Source organism: Monodelphis domestica, chromosome 1, assembly GCF_027887165.1.
Source record: "Monodelphis domestica isolate mMonDom1 chromosome 1, mMonDom1.pri, whole genome shotgun sequence".
Taxonomy (NCBI): Eukaryota; Metazoa; Chordata; class Mammalia; order Didelphimorphia; family Didelphidae; genus Monodelphis; species Monodelphis domestica.
This window is the reverse complement of record NC_077227.1, coordinates 285,181,783-285,203,585: the sequence shown is the minus strand read 5'-3', so window position 1 is coordinate 285,203,585 and position 21,803 is coordinate 285,181,783. Positions and strand designations below refer to the sequence as shown.

The 21,803-nt window shown below is 36.3% G+C and overlaps 1 protein-coding gene across 4 annotated transcripts; it reads left to right on the top strand.

The window, feature by feature from the left end:
- The first annotated feature begins 8,870 nt into the window (after window positions 1-8,870).
- Window positions 8,871-21,601, top strand: DMAC2L (distal membrane arm assembly component 2 like). Of its 4 annotated transcripts, XM_056810979.1 has the most exons (6): window positions 9,080-9,274; window positions 10,316-10,446; window positions 17,882-17,993; window positions 18,585-18,793; window positions 19,183-19,354; window positions 20,469-21,601. In XM_056810979.1, exons 3-6 carry the CDS (start codon window positions 17,887-17,889, stop codon window positions 20,581-20,583), a joined length of 603 nt encoding a protein of 200 aa, XP_056666957.1. In that variant the 5' UTR covers window positions 9,080-9,274; window positions 10,316-10,446; window positions 17,882-17,886; the 3' UTR covers window positions 20,584-21,601. The 4 variants fall into 4 exon arrangements, with proteins under 4 accessions (XP_007473217.1, XP_056666957.1, XP_056666959.1 ...); XM_007473155.3 differs by lacking the exon at window positions 10,316-10,446 and having other exon boundaries at window positions 8,871-9,274; XM_056810980.1 differs by lacking the exons at window positions 9,080-9,274; window positions 10,316-10,446 and adding an exon at window positions 9,763-9,781.
- The last annotated feature ends 202 nt before the right edge of the window (window positions 21,602-21,803 follow it).

Sequence of the window (21,803 nt, the reverse complement as noted above, 5' to 3'; positions counted from 1 at the left end):
ACTACTATCTCAGTTCCTCTGTCTACTTTTAAAGCCTTTTACAATCTGGTTGGTCCCAATTTATCTTCTGATTTTTATTGAACATTCCTCACACACTGTAATCTAGTCAAACTGGCCTTCTTTATATTTCTTATAGATGATACTCCATTTCCCATCCCCTTTCATTTGCTCAGGCCATCCCCAACCTTTGAATTTCACTCCCTCTTCATATCTACCTCATAAAATCTCTCTCTTCCTTCAAAATGGAGCTCAACATCACTTTCTACAACAGGGTTTCTTAATTTAGGCTCTATAGACTTAAAAATATTTTGATAATTATATTTTAATATAATTGGTTACCTTTGTAATCCGATAAACTTTGCTTTATGCATTTAAAAACAATTTTCTGAAAAGGGATTAATGGACTTTACCAAATAGCTAAGGGTTAAGAACTTCTGCTCTTCCCTTACCCCCAAATACAAGTGCCTGCTCTCATGACTACTTTTTATTTATTTTCTACACATTTTCTCCGTACATGCTTATTTATTTGTTGTTTCTTTCTTTAGAATATACATTTATTTAGAGTAGATATTGTTTCATTCTTTGTATCTGTATCCCCTGCACATTGCTTGGCACATAGCACTTAATAAATACTTGTTAATTGAATAATTTATTTATAATGTTTGATTCTCTGTTAGGATTTAGGATAAGATTAAAGATGTCTGGAAAACAGTAACAATTTATAGTTGACATTTCTCTGAGGGATAATATATTTTGTTTCATTTTCTGAGAAATGCCATACTTTAGCCATAAAAATTACAAAATAAAATAAATAGCCTGAGCAATAATGAAGCATATCAGGTAGTAGCAGAAGTTAAATGCCAATTACTAGTGAAAAACCTTTCACAAACTAATACAACTTAAGAGAGAAAGTGGAGCCAACAGAGGAATTTACTGGAGATACTCAGCTTAAAAGCATATATGTATATAAACTGCTGGCACAGGATATTAAGGGGAGCTCTCCTCCTGAGACTTTGAAGAGAGAAAAATACTTTCTAAGTTAGTGGTCTCAAAACATTTTTGATTTGGCATCCCTATTAATAAAATGTTATGATCACATATCTCCAATATTTGTATATTTATTTATAAATTATTTAGGCATGTAATTATATTTAATATATTAGATCATAAATCATATGGGGAAGTAGACCTTAAAACTGTAAGATAGATTAAAAACAGTATTTTAAGATATTCTTATATTTATTGGTAGTTCAAAAAAACTTTTTTAAAGAAAGAATAATACGATTGAACATACATCATTATTTTTAAAAATTATTGTTAAGAGTTTTTATTAATTTCTTCTTTTTTATATTTAAGAGGAAAAGAAGCAATATTTTTCAGTAACAGACCCCCTGCTGTGTAGGTTGGCAGTTGGTGACAGTTAGAAGGGTGTGGCTGAGCGTGGTTTGTAAGTTGGAGACTGTTGGAAAGGGCTTTTTGTCTCTGGGTCTCTTGGGGAGAGGTTGTGCTGCTAGCACTCTCTCTGGTTGGAGACAGAGAATGGAATTGAGGCCTTAATAGCATTATTGATTATCTATAAACTTGAGTAGATAAGGTAGCTAGATAGTGGGTATATTATTAGATAGAGAGAGTAGGAGAGTAGGAGAAGGCTTCAGCCTAGCAAAAGATACTGCCCTCTGAGGCAGATAGAATTAGGGTTTTTTAGAGAAATTTAGTTAGGATTGGGATCTGGGCTATAGTTACAAGATATTGTAAAATTACTTTCACTTTTCCCCTTCCTATTTCCTATCTATATTTTCCTAATAATAAACTAAGTGTTTTGCATTTAATAAACTCTGCACTGGCTTTTGTTCAAATCTCTACCCCCAAAAAATATAACCCCTCACAAAGATAGATTAAAAACAGTATTTTAAGATATTCTTATTATATTTATTGATAGTTCAAAAAAACTTTTTTAAGGAAAGAATAATGCAATTGAATGTACACTATTATTTTTTTAAATTCTGTTTTACTCTTTAGCAATACTTCACAAACATACTGGATGTAAAAAGATAAGGGAGAGAGCCACTTGTCAACCCTTCTGTGTTGAGAAGCTACCATTTTTTTTCAGCATATTTTGTACCCTAACCTTGACCCAAGAATCGAATAAGGGTGCCAACATTAATCCATATATTGAATATTTAGTAAAGCTTATTAAACTTTATTTTGGTGTTAATCAGCATATGTAATTTGTTTTCCCAAATATATACGGGCACCAATTATATCTTACCATGTGAATTTTAGTTTTTACTTCACCCTGCTTAGTCTTTAGAATTTTAGCAACCAGGAATGTATACACCCCCACTTAAAGATTAACCGGGAGGAGGATGGCCTACAATCGACATGTGCTAGCAAGTGACAAATCAGAAAGAACTGACAGACCCCCTGGGCTTCCCTAAGCCAAGTATAAGCTACAATTGGTACATGTGAAACACAGGAAGTGATGTAAAGAACTGCCTATATATTTCACATCACTTTTGCTTGCCAGTCTCTCTCGGAGATGTTGGGCTCGCTCAGCAATGTTGGACTCTCGCAGCTCAACAAGGTTGGGAGCTCCTGGCAGCAGTTTGGCATTTGCAGCTTGGCAGTGAGGTTACTGGGAGAAACTTTGTAGCATGGTTTAGGTGAGGCCTCTTCCCTGAGTGAGTCTTGGGGAGTAGTTAGGTTGATTCCTCCTTTCCTTTACCTCCTAAAGCACTATCCTCTTAGGAGACTCCTCATCTTGGAGTAGACCTCATAGATGGAAGCCAAACTAGATTTAATCTTCTGAGGAAGCCTCATGGCTGAGTTCTCTGAACTTCCTGTGGCTTAGGCTAGGCTGGAGAAATCTTATACCCCTTCCTCTCTCTCTTCTTCTTAATTTCTTCCTACTATTGTAATTAAACCACCATAAAAATCCCAAAATGATTTGAATATTTTATTGGGATTGAATTTAATCCCTGACAACCACTAAAATAATATATTCAGTCAACAACCCTAATTTTACCCCTAACAACTATTGTCACATCCTGTTAATCAGCAGCAACTAACTTTCTGTAAACAAACACTGAAAGCTAGTATTAAAATTAATTGTGGTTGAGACTGAATATATATATTAATTAGGTGGTCACCAGGGATTTAATTTCTAAATCCCAAAATGATTTACTAAGGTAAATGGAATTTATGGTAGTTTATTTACAATAGAAGGAAGATATTAAGGAATGAGGAGAAAGAGAAAGAGAGAGAGAGAGAGACAGAGACAGAGACAGAGACAGAGAGACAGAGAGAGAGACAGAGACAGACAGAGAGACAGAGACAGACAGAGACAGAGACAGAGAGACAGAGAGACAGACAGACAGACAGACAGACAGACAGACAGAGACAGAGAGAGAGAGAGAGAAAATACTTACCAGTTAGAATCTCTAAGCCCCAGCCAGGGGAAGAGAGCCTCAAGAAGATGGGCCTTACCTGGAGGCTTCACGCCTCCAGAAAGGCAGGGTCACTAAATCAGCTTTTCACTCACCAATGGTGAACGACTGTCCGAATGTCTGAATCTGAATGATCTGAATCCAAATGACTGTCTTCCCTCCAGCTCCAAGTGACTGATCCTTCAATCCAAGTCCGGATGATTGACTGTCATCTTCAGTCTTTTTTCCTCTATTTAAATCCTTTTTCTCTTGTGTCACCTCCTCTAAATTTTCACATCTACCAATCACAACAGAAGCTTTTTCCCAGGACTTTGCATTCTTTAGTTCTCACCTTCTTTGGTTAGATTTTCTCCAGGACTGTCCATTCTTTAGTTCTCACCTTCTTTGGTTAGATTTTATCTTTTTTTGGCTTACTTAACACCTCTTTTCTTAAGTTCACCTTTTGTAGTTACCACCTTTTTGTAGTTAAAAATCTAAAAATAGATGGTAGCTTACAATTCTAGCTTCACTATAAAGGAAGAGCTCAGTACCTTCATTGTTACAATCAGGAGATTACAATTATATCTTCACAATAAAGAAAGAGCTAAGTATTTTCATTGTTACAATGAGGAGATAGCTAAATCCAATCTTCACACTAGGTAGAACCTGAACCTCATTAACAACACATGGAAAACACAGGTGTCAGCATTCTACTTGTTTAAGGAGACCAGGTTATTAGAATTCTAGACTGGAAAGAATGATTGATCGAAATGAGCCTCACTGATTTATTATATCAACTCTTGTCTGAAATAGAGAGAGAGACATATTGCAATAACCATGCTGAAACGCTGATTTGGAATGTGCTTATAAATAGCTTTCCCAGGAACATTGCTTTGTTCTGTGACTTGTAGTAGATATAATTTTTAGGGGAATTATGGTAATAGGAAATGCTAAAGCCGTAACACCAAGAAGCCAACTGGGAAAAGACTGGATCTTGTGCTCTTCCCCCTACACTACTTCCTGATTCCCTTCAACTGTCTTGCATGTTCTTCTCAGAACTGGTAGTTTGAAGGTTTCCTCTAATAACTAACTCTCACAATCAAATCTTTCAACTAAGAGATCTTTTATTCTTTTAAATAGAGGAGGTAAGGTGAGGGGAAGGAGTGAGGGAAATAGGTCTCCCTAATTTTATAAGTTATCCCTGTTGATTGATGATTCTAAAATGTATTCAAATTCAGGAAATAACATTATCTTTCCCTAAGGTGAGATGTTGACAGCAAAGGCTGACGGGTTTCTTCTGAGCTAAACCCAAAAGTCTTCTCATCAGTCAGTCACATGGATAATCAATGATCAAGAGAGAGTTTGTCTTCTACCTTCTCTTCCAATAGCCAGTGAAGAAACTGAAGTTCAAGTAGCTGGGCTTTCCTAACTGCTCCCTTCAAGATTCCATTGGAACTCTGTTTCTCTCTCCATTGATTGGTATTTTACCGCGTTCTAAGCTTCTTGCTTTTTCTGCAGATCCATTTTGTCAGTTCTCAAAATCTTCTTTACAGACTCTTCCCACAAGTTAGAAGGCAAACATAATGTTTCAGGAACTTTTCTTTTCTTTTTTTTTTAAACCCTTACCTTCTGTCTTGGAGTCAATACTGGGTATTGGCACCAAGGCAAAAGAGTGGTAAGGGCTAGGCAATGGGGGTCAAGTGACTTGCCCAGGGTCACACAACTGGGAAGTGTCTGAGGCTAGATTTGAACCTAGGACCTCCCGTCTCTAGGCCTAGCTCTCAATCCACTGAGCTACCCAGCTGCCCCTTTTCTTTGTCTTTAAGGACACCATGCCACTAGTCTTCAAGGTCTGTAACATTTTTGGATCTACTTGTCAGTTACTCAAATTCCAAACTCTTTTTTTCAATCACAAAGCCTAGGGCAGCTATGTGGCTCAATTGATAAAACATCAAGCCTGGAGTCAAAAAGACCTGGGTTCCTAACTGTGTGACCCATGGCAAATCACTTAACCCTGTTTGCCTAGCCCTTGCCCTTCTAGTCCTTACTAGGACAAAAAGTAAAGGTTGGGGTTTTTTTTTGGGGGGGGGAGAAATTGATTCTGTCTTTCAATTCAACCACAGAATTTAGTAGGAATGCCCCCCCCCCACTTTGGCTACCTTTTTCTTTCTTGAATTTGGAATCCTGACATGTTTGAATTATTGGCATCAATACTCTATAACATTTTTTGGAGGTATTTGGCTGTTACTCAGATTCCAAACTTTTTCCTTTTGATAACAGAGGATTCACAGGTATATATTTCTCTTTGGTCACCTGTCTTTTTTTTTATTATTTGGGATTCTGAGACATTTGAACATTATTTTTTTTATATAAACATCTAAATTGAGCATGAGATCTAGTTCTTCATCTAAATGGTTCATTGCTGGCTGTAATGAGAGTGATTTTTTCTAACAAACTGATTTCTCTGCCTTTCTGTTTATTGACTTCTCTGTGATAGACCTGGAGCTTGGCTCTGAAGACCTTTGAAAGCTGTTAATAATATATATCCCTCTTAAAGACTATACAACTTTTCTTATTCATCTTAAGATTTATAATAGGTTAGGGATATCTTGAACTCCCTCTCTCCTATCCAAATTCCCTTTACCCCTCCTTCCTTAAAATAAATCCCTGTTTCTGGTATTTTAGAGAGTGAGTTATCTGTTAAATTTTCAGTCTCTAGCATTATCTAGTAAAAAAGAGATGAATTTGGAAAGTAACCCAGGGAGGAAACATGAGGACATAAGTATAAAGTGCACAAAGGGAGATGGTAAAAAGAAATATGAAAACTTTAAAATTTTAGTGGTAGAGAAACAGATAGTTGGGCAATATGCCAAGGGAAGCAATTTAAGTACAAAACAAAAAAGCTATAATTGAGATGGAGAGTGAAATTGCACAGATAATAGCAGACATGAAACATGACATTTATGGTTCACACTATATGGGCACACAAAACTGTGTGGAGAAAAGCAAGGAACAGATTAAATCCTTTTTGGAAAATTTTTTAGCTTGCAGTATGGATCTAGACAGTGAAAAATCAAATGGGGCTAGCAAATCTTTCAAACAGCAACTTAAGTATCCAGACCATTCTGACAAGATAGCTAAACGAGACATTGTTGCAAGAGATTTTGAAGCTGATACATTTATACATCCTAAAGGGAAAGAAAGGAAAATGAGGGGAGAACTAACTTAAATCCAAAAGCCAAAGACTTTTACCCATGAAATCCTATAACACTCAAAGATACCAGTCCTGGGGATGGGTTTAGCACAGATCAATATCAAACTTCCAATGAATATATATTCCCTGAACCAGAGACTGCAAAACAATGTAAGGGAGTGGGAACAGAAGAGTCTTTGATAGTGAAACCTCATCCAAGCCGTTCTCAAACTAAAATTAATATGAACACAAACCTTTCCTCTGAGCAAGCTGTTAGCTCGCAGACAGCAATGGTCCAAAATGATACAGAGCTAGTTAATAATAGTGCATTGAATGGGGATGGAATGACTGAAGCGGGTATGGTAGATTGCACTATGACATCTACAAAACCTAAAACATCTACTATTTATACATGTGCATTACAAACCCTGGGGCAAGAAAGTAAAGATGATAATAGGACATTTGTGTATGTAAACATCATAATAGCTAATTTACATGAACCTCCAGAACCATATCTTGGGACAGAAGTGGGAGAACAAAAGTACAAACCTCTCACTGATATAGGGGCAAGATACACAAGAACCTGATCCAGAAGATATGGTAGAACCTGTGTACTCCAGTAACATAATAGCAGATCTGCAGGAAGCAGTAAACCCACAAAAATCAAATTTCTCATCACAGAACTCAGAATTAGAGCATATTACTGGGCAACACATAGAAAAAGAATTGGGAAATACAGAAATCACTGAAATAGGGTCAGACCAAGACACGAAACCTGGGTTAACAACACATGACACAGAATTTACAACAGGTCACTGAACGAAAGCTAATGAAAGACCTTGAGAGTACAGACATCAGTGACTGAGAGTCAGACTCAGACCCAGATGATATACTACCAAATGGCACAATAATAGCTGAACAAAACAGTGATGAAGAACAGGAACCTTATCAGTACATTAAGCTTTATGATAAAGTTCATAAAGATTTAGATGAATGGGACACAAATTGGCATAGTGAACACCTGAATTCAGAACAAGCAAGCTTTTCTGATTCAGCAATTGAAAACATAGGAAACTCATTATCAGTAGAGGAAATACTGTATATTGCAAGAGTCAGTAGTTAAGAAGAATTTTGCAGGAAATATGACTTAGGGGACAGTGACACTGAATTGGAAGTAATATGATAAAGAACTTGGTACCAGGACTGGTTTGAGTTCTATAGGGTAGCAAACAACATGAAACCTTATAAGAACCCAGACTGGTAGTAGGCATAAGATTTGACACATGATCCACAAAGAAACCTTATTCAAATCAGGAAAAACTCCTAAGCCCATAGTGACAATCCCTGGCTGGAAAGAAAAAAAAAAACCTGAGACAAGTCCATGAACCCCAGTAAATGTAAATGAAAAACATCCAAGATGCTATTGAAGCATCTTACCCAAACAAAATTATTGCATGAAACAAAAACAGGATAACGCCCAAGACAGTTAGTATAAATTTGGGTTAGTTAGATCAAGGAGGATTAGTGTAGCCTGTGAAACACAGGAGAAGTGCAGTTTCTTGCGGAACTTGGGAGTTTATTTGGGTGGATTTAGAATCCCTTAGAATTATTAAACCTACATATGAATTTCAATCTCAAGCCTAGACTAAAATATCATTAACCTCTACAATCAACCACATAGGAATAGAAAAATCTCAAGATGGAGAGACCCTCACTGCTCTCCAGCCAGTTTTCTCTCCTCAGGATTCCACTCCTTCCCCCCCCCTTCCCCCCAAGGGATCAATTTCACACACTCTTTATTTTGGCACTTTTTCTTTAGTGCCAGCCTCTACTATCACATTACATTTTACTTTCTTCCATGCTCTCTGTGGAGCAGTCCATCTAAACTTTTCTGGCACTCCACTTCCCATCTCTGGGCTTTTGCACTGTCTATTTCCCACTTCTGTCATGCCTTTCTACTTTACCTCCCTCTTTTAGAACCCTTGGCTACCTTCAACCCAAAAGTCTTTCCTGAAGTTGGTAGTTCCCTCTCCCCATCAATTTTGTGTATACTCTTACATCTATATGTCTCTATACATGATTTCTCGATGGAATTTAAGCTTCCTTGGGGCAGTAGTTGCACCACTTGTGTCTTTTCCCAACACCTGGCATATACATAGCTTAATAAGTGCCAGCGGATTGTCTGTCCCAGGATGGACGAATACTTAGCAGACCCTGACAGGTTATTCCACCGACAGAGGGCGGTGCAGCTCACGCCTTCACTCACGAGCTGCTGCTGCAGCGGCTGCGAGAGTAACTCGCAGGAGGGCGGGCGGACCTCGATAGGTGCAAGCGCACCTCGATAGGTGCAAGTGCACGAAAGCAAACCAAAAAGAAGCTGGCCGCTGCGGCGTGCCCCACCTTCCCCGCGGCATGCCCCGCCCTCCTTCCATCACCTTGCCAACCACGGCGGTAGTCTGTCTAGAGCTCCTAGAAGCACAACTGTGCGGGCATGGAGAACACAAGAACTCTTAGCCAACCCGTTCATTGGAAAACTCTTCTTCGGCCAATCAGTCTTCGCCTCCGCCCCTCTATCTAGAAGTCTGTTTCCAGCAGCCAATGGAGAAGGGAGATTAGGGCAAGCGCAGTAGAAGGAAAGGACGCTCCCACGGATACTGTAAGTGAGGGCCCCAGGCCTGCTTTTGTCCTTTACCCAGCCCGAGCGGGAAGACCTGACCAACTAACTTTAGCCCCTGGCCTTGCCTATAAAATTAGAAAACAACAACAACACAAAACAATAAAAAACGCACGTGATAAGGAGGCTTTAAAGGGAAAGAAAAGAGGCGAGCCAAGACAAGCCTCTGTCTTTTATCCATCCTGGGCTTGCACTTGACCAGTTTCGTTTTGCGAGTTAGTGGTGTGGGCTAGGCTGCTTGTAGCTGGACTAAGCAGACGTTAACTGGCAATTGTCTTAGATCCGGAAAGTTAATAATTGGACCGGGCTTCAGAGATCCAGTTCAGCTTGCCCATTATTATCTGGGCCAGAGATCGTGGACCAGGGAGATTAATACAATAATAATAGTAAATATCTTATTTTTAGTGTTGTGAGGCATTTTACATATATCCAATCAGAGACCTACCACAACCCTGGAAGGGCGATATTACTAAAATCCCCATTTTACCGGTGAGGAAACTAAATCTTGGAGATAGTTTGTGTCCTCCCTCTATTGATTACCTCCATTTTTTTTCCTTGTTTATATAGCTTGCTAATCCTATCTTATTTTATGTTATTCTTTTTTAAAAACACCTGTACCAAACTTCTTAGAATCAATTCTGTGAGTTGATTCCAAGGCAGAAGATCATAAGGGATAGGTGTTGAAGGTTAAAATGACTTGCCCAGGGCCACTAAGATCAAATTTGAATCCATGACCTCCTGTCTCCAGGCCAGATACACTATCCACTGAGCCACCTCGCTGCTCCCCCACTTCTACCCCCTATTATCTTCTTTATTGAACTCTGAGCTACTTGACCTTGCAGGAGCTGTTTTGTTGTTTTGTCTTTGTCTTCCTAGGACTTTGTACTGTCTGGCACTTGAGTCAGACCTTTAGAAACCCTTATTGACTAAATTGACTATTGACTGACTTCCAGGATTCAAATTTGCCTTTTTGACACTAAAAGTGGGCTACCTCACTAATTTTAAATAATGGCTTCCCCAAAGTGATACAGTGGCAAAACTCCTCTTCTACACATGGCTATTGATGGTTCTTTGGAGGTGCTTGACCTGAACACCAAAAGCTGACCAGGGAAGGAAAATGACTAATTATCTGTTGCCATCTTTTTAAGAATCAGGTAGGAAGGGAATCTTCCATTTAATTAAAATTATAATATTTTTCAGCTATATTTTCAGTTGTCAAATGTGGTCCTTAATATTTATACTTTTTATGTGTTTTTTTGTAGTGGTAGATCAGGAGCCAGAGCATAGCCACTAACAAATTATGTGACCTTTGACAGGACATTTAGCCCTCTAGACTGATTTCTTTATTCCTTAAGATTGCCTCTAGTTTCTCACCTTTCATTTTTTCACATCCTTGCAATCTAGCTTCTGGCCTCATTATTCAATTGAAATTGCCCTCTCTAAAGTTACCACTGGTAGAAGTTCAAAATCTAATGGCTTTTTCTTAACCTTCTCTCTGTGTTTTGCTTTTGTTTTGGGGTGATTCTGACCTTCATTGGTTCTCCTGCCTCTTTGGCTATTCCATAGTCTCTCTTGCTGGATCAAACATGTCCTAACTCCAGAAAATTGGGGCCCTTTTCTCTTTCTCTATACTCCCACTTGATGACTTCATAAGCTACTATTGTTTCAACTATCACTTCTATACAGATGACTCACATACAATCCTAATCTCTCACTGGAACACTACCAATATCCTGACCTTCAGCCCTGCAGCAGTTGCCTTTTGACCATCTCTTAACAGCATGCCCCATAGGCAGTTACATATGATTATAGATTTAGAGCTAGGAAGGGTCTTGGAAGTCAACTCCAACCTCTTAAGTAAAGAAAATCTTAATTCATTAACAATTTATTTTGGTACTACAAGGAGCCTTTTTATACCTAAAGATGATGTATCACCTATTTCTATTACGTGGCAGAGCTTGAGGAAACTTTTCAGTAAAATACCGTTGTAATTTAGAGGAAGAAATATCCCTGTTACCATTTTTGCCCCTCTGGGAAGCTTTGTATCCTGTAGAAAAGGCTTATCTAGTTTGTTTTGTTGGCTTGCATAGGATAACATAGCTAGGAAATGTCATGAGTTCAGATTTAAACCCAGGACCTCCTGACTCCAGGCCTGGCTTTCTTTTCTCTGTATTACCTAGCTGCCCCTCTCTTTAGTTTTGATTACATCAAAATAGGAGCCCACATCTCAAAAATTTGCTCTTAAAACTTTGATTTTAGGCCACTGTGAACAATGTAGCAATTTTTGTTGTTAGAAAATGGCTTTGGAATTTTTTTTTAAACCCTTACCTTCCATCTTGGAATCAATAGGTATTGGTTCCAAGGCAGAAGAGCAGTAAGGGTTAGGCAATGGGGGTTAAATGAATTGCCTACGGTCATAGAGCTGGAAAGTGTCTAAGGCCAGATTTGAACCCAGGACCTCCTATCTCTAGGTCTGACTCTCAATCCACTGAGGTACCCAGCTACCCCCAGCTTTGGAATTTTAAAGAGCAAAAAAGAAAAAAAGAAAACTCAAAGTAAACTGTGACCATAGTATAATCAGCTTTCTCAGCTTAGTTTTTAGTTTCTACCACTGAGGTTAAGAACATATGGGTAATTTTTTTATTCATATTGCTCCTAGGCATAACACAAAGCCAAATAATAGCTCCTGTTGACCACCAGACGCATAAACACAAACTGTAACTGTGAAAATGTGGTTTACCAAGACTGTGAATTGCCAAAACTGTAAAGGTTTCGGCCAAACTGTAAAGATAATTTTTAGTGTCTTGATTTTTAAATCTAAAATTAAGTGGTGGCCATGGGAAAATTCCCAAATATGAAAATACCCAAGTAAGCTGGGTTTTATGGAGATTTTTAATTAATATAAATGAAGGAATTAAGGGAAGGAGAGAGAGAGAGAGAGAGAGAGAGAGAGAGAGAGAGAGAGAGAGAGAGAGAGAGAGAGAGAGAGAGAGAGAGAGAGAAGAGAGAGAGAGAAAGAATAGTCAAGCAGTAGAAAAGGGCCTAGGCCTGAGCCTAAGGAAGAGCGAGTCAGTCTTTATCACTCACCACAAGATCGTCTCCAAGCAAGCTCCAGTCCTCCACTGAATCTCCTGAACTGAGTTCAGAGTGTAACTCCACACTGAATTCAATTGCAAACTCCATTCAAAATATCCTCACTTCAACTCCAAACTCCAACTACCAAATTACCTTTTACCCCTTGCTTTTAAAGAAATTTTCTCTTATGTCACCTCCCCTAAATTTTCACATCTACCAATCACAGTAGACACTTTTTTCCCCAAGACTGTCCATTGTTAGTTCTCATCTTCTTTGGTTCTCACCTTCTCTGGTTAGATTAAATCCTCAGAGTACTTCACACCTCTTTTGTTAAGTTTGCCTTTTGTAAGTTGCTTGACCTTTTAGGTACTAATTTAACCTTTATAGGTACTTTAGCACCCTTTTGTATTTAGATCTAAAAATAGACCTCGCTTAAGGTTCTAGCTTTACTATAAGTATGAGTTGGGGACTTTTCATTGTTCAATCAGGAGTTTGCAACTTTATCTTCCCCTAAGGCACTGTCTGAGTAGGGTGGAGTAATTTTAAAAGTTCCCAATACATTCATGATCAAGTATCTTCATTGTTAAAAATGGGGAATAGCTTAATCAAATCTTCTAAAGTAGAGTCTGAGTAGTTTTAAGATTCACACAACTAAAACCAGCACTTTGATAAACAGAATAGAAAAAAAAAGTTTATACTCAAAACTGTGAATTACTATTATATACAGCTTTTCTTTTTAAATATATGATATATTCAACATCTAATCTTCAAAGCTGTCTTGCCTTTAACAGGACAGGACTTCTGATAAAGGCCTGTTTTTCTGCTCCACACCTTTGTCACCAAATGTTGCTGAGCAGGTTATCCATCTTCCATATATCTTCATTTAGCACATGAAGTAAGAGTTTACCTGAAAGAATCCCAAAGTTCTCTTTAGGTTCTAAAATCCTATTTAAATTGATATGATGAGGATAAATAAACAGGAAGCTGCTTCAGAAGATACATTATGATTCTCTATTTTGAGTAATTAAAAAAATTCAATTCATCTAACCTTCATTAAGTATTTAGTGAAGGCAAAGTGATGATAGTGTGATGGAAAGAGGCCTTGGATCCAGAAAGACTTGAGTTCAAATCCTATATGAAGTTTTCTTGTAATGTAAGTTGGTTACGTGGGTAAGTTACTTAATGTCTCAGCTTTAGCAACACTCTGAGATTTATTGTTATAGATGAGTTATAATTGTTGTTGGATGAAGTTCTCACACCCATAAAACCACAGATTATTTATGTAACTAGAGGGCATTACATTAGGTACTGGGTATTCAAAGACAAACACTATCATAAAGGAGTTAAGGTAGAAATTGTATGCTTTTTTCCAAATCATGAGCATGACTGCAACATTTCAAAAGCCATTTGGGAGACTAAATTTTTGTATGGAGTTGAATTAGTTATCTAAATTCTGTGTCCTAATTTTAGAATAGAACTTTTTTAAAAAGCAATACCAAATGGTGCTTTATTTATAGAATGAAAACAAGTAATAGCTACCATTTTTAACATGTTTTATTTTGACCCAATAAATTAAGACTGACAGATTCATGAACCTAACACTAACCTAGAGGGTCCTTAAACTTGGATGGGAAACTATTTTAATATAAATGGATTGTTCATTCATTTCAATTATGTTTCTTCATGACTCTATTTTATTGTTTTCTTGGCAAACATATTGGAATATTTGCCATTTCCTTCTCCAGCTCATTTTACAGATAGGAAACTGAGGCAAACAGAGTTAAGTAACTTGCCCATGGTCATACAGCTAGTATCTGAAGATCTGAAGTCAGATTTGAACTCACGAAGCTAAGTCTTCCTGATTCCAAACCCAAACCCAGTACTCTGTGCAGTGTGCCACCTATCTCTCTCATAGTCCATAAAAATATTATTCTGAGAAAGGGCCATAGATTTCAATAGACTGCTGCCAAAGGGGGTCCATGACACATTAAAGAAAGAGGGTGGGGGAATGGAGGGAGGGAGGGAAGGAGGGAGAGAGAGAGAGAGAGAGAGAGAGAGAGAGAGAGAGAGAGAGAGAAGAGAATGGAAACTGCATTCAAGGGATTTCCTACTTTAGAAAGCTTGTAGGCAAAACATTTACAATAAAGTTACAGTATTTGATATCAAATTATTGAGTTAAATCTCATGCTTTCCAAATTGTAAATTGAAAAGTTGTCAGAGAAATTTGCCAATTTAAAAATATATTTGTGTAAGTTCACTATAGTTCTTATTTTTGAAAGACCTAGAGCTATTTAAATTGCATGAAATTAAATATAAATTACATTAAAGTGATTTATAGGTTAAATGAGTAAAACAAAAAATTGTAGGAAACTAACACAAACATATAAAGCCAAGAACATTATTTATTGGATGAATGGTCAAAAGATATAAAGAAATATATCTTCCTTCCCTCTGTCCAAATAACCATATAAAATATTATTCCAAATCACTAATAGTAAGATTATCCAGTGAATAGCAAAGATGACAGAAGAAGGGAATAGAGTTGTAAACACAGTGGAAAGATAAACACTAATGCAATGTTAGTAAAGCTATAGATTATAGCCATTCTGAAAAGCAATTTGGAATTACGCTTTTTTTTAAGAGTGAGTAAGGGGAAGGCTAGGTGACTCAGTGAGAAGGGCACTGAGTGTGAGGAATGGTGGCACATGCTTGGGATCCCCACTGCAGGGAGGTTGAGACTGATGGATTACTTGAATTTTGGCTCCAGTGTTCTCTAGAGCTAAAGGCATGCTAAGTCCAGCACCCATGCTGCCTAAGGAGGACTGAACTAATGCAGGTCAGAAACAGCAAGACAAAGAGATGATAGAATATAGGATAATACTGTAGTAGGGAAAAACTAGCAACATAGTCAGATAGTTAGCATTTATTAAACTCATACTCTGTGGCAGTTACTGTTAGGCATTGAGGATACAAAAAAAGGAAAAAGATAGATCCTGCTCTGGAAAAGCTTATAGTCTAATGGGGGAGTGTTGGAGTGGGGAGGGTGGGGGGAAGAGAGAAAGAGAAAGACTGAGAAATAACTAATGAATATGAATATGAATAGAGTAATACAAATATTTATATGAACTGATTCATACTGAAGTCCATAGAACCAAGAAAATTGTAAACCTTAAAATTTCTTAGACTTATGAATGTTGGAAATTTCCCCATTGGGAAATTTCATACTTGAAAAAATCTCCTACTGATAGTAATAACTCTATTGGAATATGAAACTCCTTGGCATGGGAGGATCCTTCTCCTCCCTACTTAAGTCTACTTTAGGACAGAAACCTTTTGCTAAACAATGGAAAGGGCTTTGACCTATGCTTAAGCATAGAACAGGAAGTTCTTTGAGTCATGATTGATTTTAGAATTGATACAATAGAGATACATGGAATGACAGAACCAGGTCTTGGAAACTACAATCTCCACCCTACTCAGAGTAACAGGATTTAGGAAGGGCTGCAGCAAAGATCAAGATTTAATTATTTGAGAATATGATCTTCAACAGACATGTGCAAAGGGGGCAGACCTCTGGGCGGTCCTGGGTTAAGCTAGAGCCACCATTGACACAGGGAAGACATGGACAGTGATTGGTAGATGTGAGAACTGAGGGGAGGGAACTTAGATTGTTGGCTTAAAGATAGCGGGGTCTGAGGACTGAGGGAAGTGGATGCTCTGAAGAGATTGATGCTCTGAGGAGGTGGATGCTCTGAAGGAGGTCTGAGAGGAGAGGTCCTGGAGAGAGAGCTTGGAGAGGTCTTGAAGGAGGCTATGGAAGGAGAACTCAGGAGGAGTCAGGAGAAGAATTCTCTGGAAACATTTCTTGAAAGGAGGCTCTCTTGAAGGTGGAGCTTGAGGTTGGCATGAGAAGCCTTACCTAGAGAGATCTTGGGTGAGTGATAAAACCAACTGACTGATTTATCTTAAAAGATACTTAAGAGGACTGAGGTCTAGGCCTTATTGGCTTGAGGCCCTTCATTCTTATTCCTTTCTTACTTTCTTACTTTGGGCATATTCATAAATTGGGAATATATTCCCTGGCGACCATCTTATATTTATATAAAACCAAGACACAGTAGAAACATATTTCAGCGGTCATAATTGTTATATATTTCCTTTGCTCCCAAACATTTTAATTATCACAGTTTATGGCTCCCACTCTCTTATCTACAACTATTTAATGCTCAAAACTATTTTAAATCTAACAAAATAATGTACATAACTGTAACAATGTAAATGGAAAGAACAAAAAAGGGAAACTGTTACATGGTCCAAGTTTAACTCTAGAAAAGAAATAAGAAAATTTACATCCCTGCCCATCTTTGACAATATTAAATATGTTGTCAGATTTAGTTGATATTTTGGTTAGTTTTGCCGAGTTTCTTCCTCCCCCATTTTCTATTCTTTGTTAAAAGGATGACTTAGAGGACAGCTAGATATCTCAGTGGATGAAAGCCAGGCCTTCATCTCCTGGGTACAAATGTGGCCTTTGACATTTCCTAGCTGTGTGACTCTGGGCAAGTCACTTCACCCTCATTGCCTAGCCCTTATTGCTCTTCTGCCTTGGAACCAATATACAGTGCACAGATGGAAGGTAAGGGTTTAAAAAAAAAAAAGATAACTCAGTTTAGAAATACAGTTAATAAAAAACAAACAAGCTCAATAAAAATCTTTCTTAAAAAAACAAACAAACAAATCCATGATTTGAGCAATAGTTCCAAAACCTTGGCTTTTCCAGTTGCTAATCTTGAAATTATGTAGACCAAAGTGAAATGAGAGGTTGCTTTTATGTTGTCACTGTTTTGTTATGACAGGATAATAATTTTTCAGCAAACAACTTCTGTCATAGTGACTTCCCATTAAAATATTTATGTAAAATATCATGATTACGACTGTTAAACATATATAACATTCTTTTCTTGTATTTTACTAGTTATTAAAGGAAAGTCTGTTGTAACCTCAGTAATCTCAAAGCATCATTAGGCATTGTAGTTTACCTGAACCATGTTTCCTTCTAGTACTATGTTTATAACCTTGTTGTGATAATTTTCTGTATTAAGTGATAGTTTTTATATAATTTCATTTTTTCTTTTGTTCAAGAAGGAAAGAATTTTTCCCTCAAGGGACAAAAGTGTGTTAAAGGTTATACAAATGGAGCACAAGCTTTGTCAGGTCCTACCAAATTGGAAAGGTTTTGAGTCTAGACCCAGTGAGATTGTCTGTCACCTGGGAATCAGACCAATCAAATTCAGAGGCTTATTCTTAGAAGGCTTACCACCAGGTGATTTTTTACAGTTTATAAAAACAGCCTACTGAGTCATACATGGGTTTGAGTCTGTATAGGTAGAGCCTGTATTGATGCAATCAATAATTTTTGAAGTATTAAAGTAAGCATGAATATAGTATATTGCATATATGTGACTCTGATAACTGGCTGCTGAACTAATACAAATACTTTTTTTGTCCGGCCAGATTTCATGATGCTATTTAGAAAATTTGCACAGCCATTACAGAGCTTAAAGAAATTTCCACACTTCTGTGACAACAGATACTTCTGGGGATGGTTGAATACGGTGTTTAACAAGTAAGTTACTTGAATTGGATAATCACAGGGATTATAGCAACTGAATGAATTCGCAACAGTGATTTTTCTTGAATTAAAGAATTTTACACTGCAGTTTTAGTAATGCTATAAAGATGGAGTCACTTCTCAAGAGAATAAAAGCAAAACAACTATTTCAAAAGTTAACAGATGAGGTACTTAAAAGTAACAATTTGCAGCCTGATGAAACTGGTATCCTATTTCTTTTAGTTAATATCCTTTTTTTAAGTTAATGTTCCCAAAATATGGACTAGAGAAAAAAAGTAAATGTGTAATTACTGAATGAAATTAGAAGAGGCATTTTGGAAGATTTTTTAACCAAAGTTACTAATTTGAGTCAATTAAGATTTATTTTCCATTATATGATAGAAAGTTATATTCCATTTTCTCAGTATGCTACAGTACAGTTTGCTTTAAAAAAAAGATACATAGATGCCCTTTTCTTGAACTTCACTTTCTTTGCTTATCAATATCCAGTGTCATGCTATTTTGTTATTTTTAGATTTAAAATGTAATGAAATTGTAAATGATTATAGGAAGAATTAATCTGTTTGATTTCCCATTTTTTAATAGAGTAGATCATGAACGAATAAAAGCTGTTGGTCCAGACAGAGCAGCATCTGAATGGCTCTTGCGTTGTGGAGCATTGGTACAGTTCCATGGTCAAGAAAAATGGCAACAGGACTACAATAATCTTCCAACTGGTCCTTTAAACAAATACAAGATAAAAGCAATTGATGCCACTGACTCTTGTATCATGCACATTGGATTTGACTACTTGGGTAATTACTACATAATTTTATCAGAAGTGGTTGTCAGTTTTTCAAATTTGCAGTGGCCACTATGTAACGTTGTTCATAGATATGGTTTACTGACCATGTTATTGTTTTTTCCTTATATTTGTTATTTAACTTTTAACAGAATTACAGACTATCGCCTTACCTTTACATGCCTTTGTCCTGTAGGGCCAAACTTCAGTCATTTAGAAACAATGATGACTATAGGAACTGAGCAGTTAAGATGACTTTGATCCACATAGCTCTACCATGTGTAGACATTTCTTATACTCAGAGTCTGGGAGCATAATGGAATTTGTAGTCCTGCCTTTTATTGCATTTCTGGATAGTTTATACTTATTATGAAATAGCATCTTTCTTTTTTATTTTCCCAGAGGGCCTAGAACATCTGGAAAAACTAAAGCTGTGCAAATGTCATTATATTGAAGACGAGTGTTTGGAGAGGCTTAGTCAAATTAAAAACTTACAGAAAAGCATATTAGAGTTGGAAATAATTTCCTGTGGGAATGTCACAGAAAGGGGTGTAATTTCATTGCATCACCTAAGGTAGGTTGTCAAACAATAATAGAAGAATAAATGGTTTGATAATGAATAAAATGGTCAAAGTTGAATGTTAGTGAGAAGAGTGATGGAATTTAGAGCTAGAAGAAGGAAACTTACAGACCATCTAGTTCACCCCTAACATTTTACAAATAAGGAAACTAGAGCCGGAAATGTTGTCATAATCTTATAAAAAGTATCTCTGCTTAGGAATAGAGCCCAGGTTCTCTGACTCCAGATCCATTGCTCTTTCCCCTTTACCACAGTGGATTGTTTTATGGAGTTTTTATTGTTTATTTCAATTAAAAAAACAGACTCAAGATCAATATACATTTTCAAATAAATAATTATTTTAAATAGATTCACTGTTTCTTTAAAGCATATAGGAAATAGGAGTTGTGTGAAATGTATAAATTCTCAGTCATATCTATATAGTGAAGAAATATACTTCAATAACATAAAATTTCTTATTAATGCAGAGAACCTTTGATTATGGATCTCCCAATAATCTAAGTATCAAAGAAAATGCATTGAAAAGTAATGAGTTTTATGAAATTGATAATAAGCACTAAAGATTGTTCTATACTAACAAAGGCTCCATGTTAAACCTATTAAATTCTGAATTCCTTATGAACATATGCCATTTATTATTTTTTGGGTTAAGGTTTTGTTTACATACTTTTTGTGCAGAGAAGTTGTTGAAATTGTTATATACTACTACTAAGTCAAATTCAACTAACATTAACCAGAGTTAATAATTCTGGAGATTCAAAGACAAAAAGGAAATATTCCCTGTCCTAAAAGAGCCTTAGGTTCTGTTTGCCTCTATTTTTAACAAGATAAATTAACATAAATATTAATACTTGAAATGCCTGGGGATATGTGTTGCTTCTCTTATTAAATTTTATTTAATTAAAAATATTTTAGATTAATTGGAAAATCATCCAGTTTCTAAAAGCAAACCTTTTAGTAATATTCAAAAGTTAGGATAACACAGATTTGCATTCTGTATATTATTTTCTCAAAATGAATAAACCTTATCAAACAATTATTATTTGTATAAGAATAAGTTTTAAGGATGAGCCTATAATAATATTCTTTTCTTATTCTTTGTTTACAGAAACCTTCAATATTTGTTGCTACAGGACCTTCCTGGAATATCAAACAAAAACAATGTTAATGAAATATTTCAGAATTCATTACCTTCTCTGAAGCTAAAATTAGACCTCCAGTAAAAAAACAAACAAATCAAAAAAAAATTAACAATAATAGTTTTTTTCAGTAGTTCACTTATAATCTATGAATAGGGTTAACTAAAAAAGCATGAGGAAATAGCTGTGTCTAAGAGTTGAGATTCACAAGTTAGACACAAGTCACTAATAGGACAACATTGATTCATTTTATGAATTTTTAGCATGGCAGAAGGGTTGCAGAGTCTGTTATATATGGAAATACAAAACACTCAGATCTCACTTTGGAAGGTTATTGATTTGAAAGTGAGAATTTATGTACATAAAGAGGATTTTATTTGAGAAAATGCAAAGCATTATTTGTAATATATCTCAAAGAAACTATAGAATTGTTCACAATAGTATTAAGATATGCAGTATAGCTGTTCTGTATTCTGCACTTCAATCATTTGAATTTCATTACAACAACTTATGACTGAATTCAATATAATATCTACACTAAAAAGATTTTGAAACTGTATAGTAAGTTTCTCCAAGCAGAGTGGGAAGGGAAGGCAACTGAACAATGACTAGTCTTCTGTTTCTCTTAGCATGTGTTTTATATTGCATGCATCAAATCATTCACATCATGTCATTCATATGGAGTTTTTGAAGTTACACTGGCTTCCAGTGCCCTTTGCTCCACTCATACTATACTTTTAGAATGTGAAGAATTGCCTATTGATTTATTGTAAACCCGAGGTTTTCTTGAAGAAAGATGTACCTGGGTAGTGAAAAGCTCAAATAGCTCTAAACAAATAAAAAGATAACTATCATGAAGATTAAAGATTGTAAGAGTAGCACTCTATTAAAGTTTTCATAAATAGAATTGCATTATTATATAGGAAACTTTAATTTGTTGATTAGAAATCTATTTTTTCTCCTTTTACTGTTGGCCACTCTTCCCTTTTGATCTGAGTTGTTAAGATATCAAAAAGAGAATTAGGTCCAAACAATTCAATATCTAGAAAACAAGAGTGAAGAATGATGATCTATACTAAAGAAATGAAAAATTTTTAAATAAGTAATAGCCTCAGTGTTTTCATTTCAATTTATTTATCTAATTCCATATTTAGTTATACAATTTTATTTAATTTGTGTATTATCTGGGTTCAGATCTGGCTTCAAATATTTCCTAGCTGTGTGACCCTGGGCAAGTCACTTAATCCCCACTGTGTAGCCCTTACCACTCTTCTGCCTTGAAACCAATACACAGTATTGATTCT

Excerpts from the sequence above, each read along its gene's own strand:
- DMAC2L (XM_007473155.3), top strand. The coding sequence starts at position 17,887 with ATGATGCTATTTAGAAAATTTGCACAGCCATTACAGAGCTTAAAGAAA. Across the intron at positions 17,994-18,584 it reads TTGAATACGGTGTTTAACAA|AGTAGATCATGAACGAATAA; the intron begins GTAAGTTACTTG and ends ATTTTTTAATAG. Across the intron at positions 19,355-20,468 it reads ATTTCATTGCATCACCTAAG|AAACCTTCAATATTTGTTGC; the intron begins GTAGGTTGTCAA and ends CTTTGTTTACAG.